The following is a 7,774-nucleotide window of genomic DNA, read 5'->3' as shown; positions in this document are numbered from 1 at the left end:
ATTAGAATACAAAATTACCCTTCTACCCCGTACTCCCCACCAGCTCAGAAGTACAAGTTACCAGACGCGACTAGTACTCGAGTAGCAATCAAAATAGTTTGTCTGGTATCTGTGAATATTTTCGACTGATTCTCAAGTGCAGCAGAGTGATATAACAGCCCAAGTTAGATTCAAACGTGACAAACATTATTTCTAGATAAGTAGTGAAGTAGCTAATAAGTTTCCACAGCTCTGGGAGAAGGCAAAGTTGTATTTTATCACTTTTCTCACATCTTATCTGGTTGAATCTGGTTTTAGTCGGATGACTTATTTGCTATCAAAAATACGTAACTGCTTTGATATTGTGAAGATAGACGATCTTTGCTTATCACTGACCACACTGCAACCGGACATTCAAAAACTTTCAAATGTTCATCAGGCCCAAGGATCACACTGAATAAAATTTCAATGTTTAACAGAATATTTTTACTTGTATAAGTAAACAGTATGTTATAAACAAATTATTTGAAAACAATACAATATTGTAAGAATAATATTATAATAATATGAATATATTATAACCCAACAGTGTGGAAATAATGTAACTTTTTCCTTATTAACAGCGTCTACAAAGGTTGGGGGCCACAGAGATAAATCAAACTCATAAGGGAGCCACGAGAAAAAAAAAAGGTTAAGAAACACTGGTTTACATGATCTTCGGAAATTTAAAAAAATATATAATTATTTATATATTGAATTTCAAACATAACCTATCAACACCTTTACAGAATCTGTAGATAGAGAATTACATAGCTTATGAAAATCTTTACAGAATCTGTAGATAGAGGGTTACATAGCTTGTAAAAATCTTTGTAGAATCTGTAGATCGAGAAATACAATTAGACGTAGAAGTGGTTTCTGACTTTGGAGCGAAATAAAGATATCAATAATGTTTCCACTATTTACTTTTTTTTTACATACAATTGAATTCAGCACCGGGCTTTTTTATTACATAAAACACGTTTGATGTATTTTACCTCACAATTCTGAAGAGAACCGCCATTCAACTTTGTTATTTGATATCTCATACTACTCTTTCTTCTCTCTTAACTTTCCTATGTTAGTTAAGGACACAACGTTATTAGCTGTTTGTTAGTTGTAGATTGCCGTCGATTCTTCTGGAATTACACGTGATTACAACTATATGTACTCGAACCCAGGCATCAGGTACCAGAAGCTTTCGTCTAATCTTTATTTATATTATACCAAAATATCCGGAGTTGCCGAAATGAGGATATTAAATCTTCGACATGTGTGCTTCTGGGGTAAATTGCTGCTTAAATGAAAACAAAAGGAAGGATTATTTAATTCCACTACTGACCTGAGAACGAAAGTTACGCTTGAACTTGTTACCTAGCAACAAGTAGCTAATCTGGAACTTGTTACCGAGCGCAAGATGATTAATTCTCCGTTTAATCTTCCATTCACTCATATCAAGTTTATCAAACAAAAGATTTGTTACTATCTATCTTTAAAGACACCTAAGAAATAATAATAATACACACATATATATGAATATACTTACAATAATTAATACAACGACAGTTAGAGCATAATATGATGAATCTCTGAACAATGGCCACCAGTTCAATATGATCACCTGTAAATCACAAAAATATACAAATAAACAAATATCATATGTTTACCAGAAATAGATGTGTTAACGGTCGATAATATTGTGGATAAGATAAACTACAGACATTATTGTATTACAAAAGTCTGAGGGTATTACCTTACGTAAGTCTGAGGGTAATAGCTTGCATAAGTTTGAGGGTATTACCTTACGTAAGTCTGAGGGTATTATCTTACGTAAGTGTGAGGGTATTATCTTACAAAAGTCTGAGGGTATTACCTTACGTAAGTCTGAGGGTATTAGCTTCCATAAGTTTGAGGGTATTACCTTACGTAAGTCTGAGGATATTATCTTACAAAAGTCTGAGGGTATTACCTTACGTAAGTCTGATGGTATTATCTTACGTAAGTGTGAGGGTATTATTTTACAAAAGTCTGAGGGTATTACCTTACGTAAGTCTGAGGGTATTATCTTACAAAAGTCTGAGGGTATTACCTTACGTAAGTCTGATGGTATTATCTTACGTAAGCGTGAGGGTATTATCTTTCAAAAGTCTGAGGATATTATCTTACGTAAGTCTGAGGGTATTATCTTATAAATGTAAAGTCGACTCTAATACAACTTAGTTTTGTTTCGTCATGTACTTATCTAGTTAGACTTGTATATAAAGAAATGATTCTACTCCACAAGAAGAAGTTGAACATTGACAGCATCATTAAACTAATAATGGGTGACGTCACATATGCCCATAACGAGTAATTCTATTTAGTCTTCTCGTCTTTATGTATTTTATTGGTTAGATGCATATAGTTTGTTTTGTTTATAAAATAGTTGAAAGAGCGAGCATGTTAGGCTTGATGGATGTCGACAGTCATTTTCCTCATGCGATTACTTATTGAGCATTTTGGCAACATATTAGCTTGTAGGCTATTAAATTATATTTTACGCTAATCATTATATTACATAGAATTTGAAATTAATTTACTAGTAACCAATATAAGTTTTAACATACTTAAAAATCCTAGAACAGACATAACAAATATCTTTAAATGAACTGATAAAAACCCATGTTTTTTTTTTAATACTGATGTAAATGTGTTTGTTTTAGAACAAAGCCACATTGGACTATTTGCTGAATACACCGCGGGAAATCGAACCCCGGATTTCATCGTTGTAAGTCCATAGACTTACTGGTGTCCCACCGGGGACCACTGATATAAAGCAGTAACATTATAAGATTAGCTGTGCTATGATGTATTGGCTTGTCGACATCTCGTGGATGTTAAACATCATAAAAAAGTCTTGATAGATTTAAATTAATCAAGTGAAATATTATGAATCTATTTCGTGACTTCTTTTTCTTTTATTGTTAAAATTACCCTATAGATAAAACTTTCAATTGTAACTACTAATATTAATTTTTTACCCGAACCAAGTATGTCAACATGCAATACTTATTAAAAACAAGATGTAATCCTCAACAGCCGCGGCTGTAATTAGATCTTAAATCGGTCAAGAGATGGGGCTATGAGATAAATTGTGGCACAGCTTACTCGAAGAATGGTTTAAAGCGCCTAAAAAGGGCTTATATGTAACAAATGACCTCTTAACTAGCATATCTTTGAAGGAGAGAAATCACAGAAGTTACAAAGATTTTATCATTTGCGTTACCATTTTCAACAAATGGCTACTTACCCGGCCGGCAAAGATTCCACAAATTCCAATAACAAAGAGAACATTAAAGACAGCTGAGCCCACAATGGTCGCTGTTCCAACATCCCCTTTAGCAACGAACACCCCTGAAATCAAAGTTAAACAGTCTCAAATCATCATTCAGGAGATTAGGTTATACAGCATACAATCAAACTTCAGGAAGTTCCCACACTTTCATAAGTAAATCACCATGAAATTGAGTTTTAGAGAAACATCATAGTTTTATCATAATGTCTAGAATCTGTATTGGTTTGGTTTTTTTGTTTTGAATTTCGCGCAAAGCTACTCGAGGACTAACTGCGCTAGCCGTCCCGAATTTAGCATTGACAGGCTAGAGGGAAGGCAGCTGGCAGACATGGGGTATTCGAATACAGCTTTGAGAATATTCGTACATGTATTCGAATACTTTGGTGGGAAAAATTAAAGTATTCGTATTCGTTAAATGATTTAGTGAATACTGAATATTGTAAGAGTAAATGTCAACTTTTGTACTTATCAATTTTCTAGGCTGTCATTATTACATCCACAGCACGTTAATTCTTTTTCCGAACAAGCTTCTTTCCCGTGGGAACTAAACTTGTACTGAAAGAGAAATTAACACTTTTCTGTACAAAAAACAACGTAATATAATAGATCATTTCGTACTTCTTGGAGGGGTAGTAAATACATTAGAGAAGAGGGGATGCCTAGAGAAAAAAGTCTTATTACTCACGCTAGGGGAAATTCAGGATTTTATATCAATATCGCCTGATAAAATTAAGAACTTAAACCTTATATGTTATTAGAATATGGAATATTAGCCACGATTTTATGCTACACTAATTGCTATAACATGAACAAAAAGTAGTTTAATCAAGTTTTGAATGTAAGTTACTAAACATATCGTGACATGCGCGGTAAATGATGCCTGTGGCTAGAGTTAAATTAGGTCAATACATTCCAACCACCTTAAAAGTTATTATATTACATGGTTATTAATCCATTCGAGTCACATGAGATGGCTACTAAACTGCCTTCAGTGGTTCATGAATACTTCATACTTTCTACTGATAGATCTGGTCACATTAAGGCAAAATATAAATATTGTGAGCAGGTGATTTCTACTTCAGGAAAAAACAATTCTAACCTGCTGAAGCATCTGAAGGTAAGCCTTTTTATAATTTCTGTTAATATGAGCTATATTCTATGTAACTTATACAGTATAATAGAGATAAACTAAATTTATCATGCGTGTTATATTATATTGTTTATTATTTTCATTTACTTAGTATTATATGATTTTATTATTTTTATTATAAATTATATTCTTTATTATGTAACTTAGATATGCTTTTGTATTTCTAGCGTAATCAAGAGGCAGAGCAACAGAAGTCTACAGTTGGTTCTGGTACTTCAGCCCAGGTGCAGCAGTCTACAATAGCAGCGTACTTATAGAATCAACTAAATATAAGTCTACAACCCTCGTCTGAAGCACATCACTAACAAACCCGTCAATTGTATTGCTGGTACACTAAAACCCTTCTTAGTGATGGAGTCAAAAGATTTTCAACATCTAATGGCAACCACGGATTCTCAATATATTCTTCCTAGTTACAAGCATCTGCCCACAACGTTGATCGAGAGCAGGTTTGGTGAAGTCCAACAAAAAGTCATCTCTCCATTGCAACTTGTTTAAACATCAATGTCACTGTGGATATCTGGAGTAGCAGAGAAATGCGCAACTTTCTTGGAGTCACTGGTCACTTTATACTTGACTGGAAAATACAAACAGTCATGTTGGTGTTTCAAGGGGTGTTACATACCTGATAAAATTGCAGCTCAATATGCTGAAATATTAAATATCTTTAACATCAACAACAAGATGTTATATGTGACATCTGATAACGCATCCAATATGATCAAGGCTTTCTGCCTGCCTGAATTTGAACCACAAACACTACTTAGTGATAGAGATGGTGATAGCTCATCTACAGAAATTGACTCAGAAGATGAACTTTTGGATGAATCTAAATCAGCAGAAAATTAATCCGAATTTCTTCCTGAACATGACATCTGCTTTTCCTACACGCTACAGCTTGTGGTCAGGGATGGTGTGAAAAAAGTTGGACGACTGCTGAAAGTACTTTCCAAAGCATCAGACATTGTGTCCTACATTTGGAAATCAACGAAAGCAACTAATCTACTTGAGAGAGAATCCAGAGTTCAGTTTGTAACCCCAATACATTGGAACTCAGAAATCAAGAAGATTGAGTTTTTATTGAAGACTCCCCAGGAGAAGTTGGATAATCTACATACTGGTACATCGAAACTTACTTGTCATGATTGAGCTGTGCTTGCATATTTGATGACAACACTGATACTTTTTATAAAGGCAACAGGTTTCACACAGGGTCAGAACATTGTTACCTCCAGTTATGTAGTGCAATGTGTTTATGGGCTGGTGACTGAGTTTGACATGTTGTCCAGATATAATTTCCATCTTGTCTCGGCCGGCTGACTCAGTATGAGTAACGAAGTGTTTTCTGCTTGGCTGCGGCATTGGTTCCCAGATTTAAAATTGACTGGTGTTTCACTAGACCTGTGGTCTATGAATCTAATTTAATTCTCTTGCAGCAAGAAGTCAAGAAAGTTTCCCCAACAAATAATCCTGCAACCATGGAATCAAAAGAGGACTGTAAGTCCCCTTCCTCGCAAAAGAGTAAGCTCCTTTGTTCCTTTGCTGTCTCCAATAACCCAGCCATCTCATCGTCAGAAGATACTGAGATTAACATTTACCTCGATGGTCCTTGCATTCCTGAAGAAAGCAACCCTCTAGATTATTGGAAGATCCATGGAAAAAACTTTCCTACCCTATCTCTACTGGCCAAAGGCTACCTGAGTGTTTCAGCAGCCTCTGCCCCGTTGGGCATTTGTTTAGCATTGGAGACAAAACTCTCAGACCTAATTGCTGCCGCATCACTGACAAGACATTTGGGAGACTGATAAATGAAACGAAATTCGTGGCAGGAGTTTAGGTTTAAAAATCTTTAAAGCCTCAAAAAAGATTTTGGGGCCTGAAAGACAACTCGGGGTGGTCAGAAATTTTTGCTTCTTTTCACCCCATACGGTGAAAAGGTAAATGCCAAACGGATTTTGATAGAGCCACTGAGCTTAGTTTAATTTAACACGTAGAGTGAATTGTTGAGAGACGCATGAAGACGAAGAAGGTGTCGACATAAAATACTCAATCTAACAAATATAAATATATGTTTGAGATGAAGGTATACATATATGTTAAATTATTGTAATATTCTATAATATGTATGTTAGCCATAACGCATGATAGTCTTATGGTTAAGGTGTAACAGTATTACCTGAAAAACCAAAATTAACAGCTCAGTTTCTGTTTTCCGCAGAAAAGTATAATTTTTATTTTTTCAAAACAAAAAACTATCGGTTCAAGGTAATGGTTATAAGTATTGTTATATTGATAGTGACGTCGTTTCAGTGGAAAAAAACAACAAAGTATTATCAAATATTTCTTCGATAGAAGAGACTGTTTAAAGTTTGTGGGTGAAATGTATCAGTTATTTCATTTCCTTTTAGTTTAAACAGAGATGTTCACCTAAAACGTTAGATTTTACAACAGAGAAACTTCTTTGGTATGCGAATAACTTGTTAATGCTCTTGTTTCTCATTCTCATAGATCACCTGCTTTTGGCGCCACTTAAAATTTTCTCACAGAGAAAATAGAGTGCTGTATAGAACTACATGTATTAGTACACAATGTAGTTTCCGTACCGACATCAACTGTGTAACGGGTTAAGCGACACCTAGAGACAAAGTCCTCCCTATTGTTACGCGTGGAATGACCGGTAAGATGAGTGGCGCATGCCCTCTTGGAGAGAGATGACGCTTTTGCTTTTCTGTATAAAGTCATAATAGTCTCTCAGTCTAGAATAACTTGATTTGAGATTGGTACACCCTGATGAAAGATCTTTAGATTCACAACAAATGAATATATTCTGAAAGACAGTTTCGGGTTTTCTCATGAAATTCAGCAGTTGAAGTTTGACAGCAATGTGTCAGTTTTGATATCGAGTCATTATATACAAATATACTCTTAGAATAAACGATACAGTTAAGTGCTAGTTTGGTGTATAATGGCAACACCAATGAACTGTTCATCCCAAAATCCGTCTTTTTCAAACTGGTGAAATTTACCGCTAAAAAAATCTCATTCTCTGTTGAATGGATAACTTTATGATCAGATTGATGGGCTCGAGACTTGCGCTTTAGCCAATGTATTTCTATGTCTTCATGAAAAATTGCGCACAACAGTTTAAACCGCTTTACTATCATAGGTACCTTCACCATCAGGCCCGGCATGGCCAGGTGGTTAGGGCGCTCGACTCTCAATCTGTGGATTCGAATCACCGTCACACCAAACATGCTTGGCCTTTCAGCCAT

The 7,774-nt window shown here is 35.1% G+C and overlaps 1 protein-coding gene across 1 annotated transcript in view; it reads right to left on the bottom strand.

Moving 5' to 3' along the window:
* The window catches only part of LOC106470674 (sodium/potassium/calcium exchanger 4-like), a gene marked incomplete at its 5' end in the record, with an annotated part of 55,754 nt that overhangs the window by 41,667 nt on the left and 6,313 nt on the right, over positions 1 to 7,774 (bottom strand). The window contains 2 exons of the mRNA XM_022399322.1: positions 1,565 to 1,639; positions 3,308 to 3,411. Of these exons, the coding sequence (XP_022255030.1) occupies positions 1,565 to 1,639; positions 3,308 to 3,411 (179 nt within the window). The remainder of the gene's footprint in view (positions 1 to 1,564; positions 1,640 to 3,307; positions 3,412 to 7,774) is intronic.

The sequence above is a fragment of the Limulus polyphemus genome, unplaced genomic scaffold (assembly GCF_000517525.1).
Source record: "Limulus polyphemus unplaced genomic scaffold, Limulus_polyphemus-2.1.2 Scaffold4155, whole genome shotgun sequence".
Taxonomy (NCBI): domain Eukaryota; kingdom Metazoa; phylum Arthropoda; class Merostomata; order Xiphosura; family Limulidae; genus Limulus; species Limulus polyphemus.
Note: the sequence above shows the minus strand (reverse complement) of the source record. Positions and strands in the feature narration are given on the sequence as shown.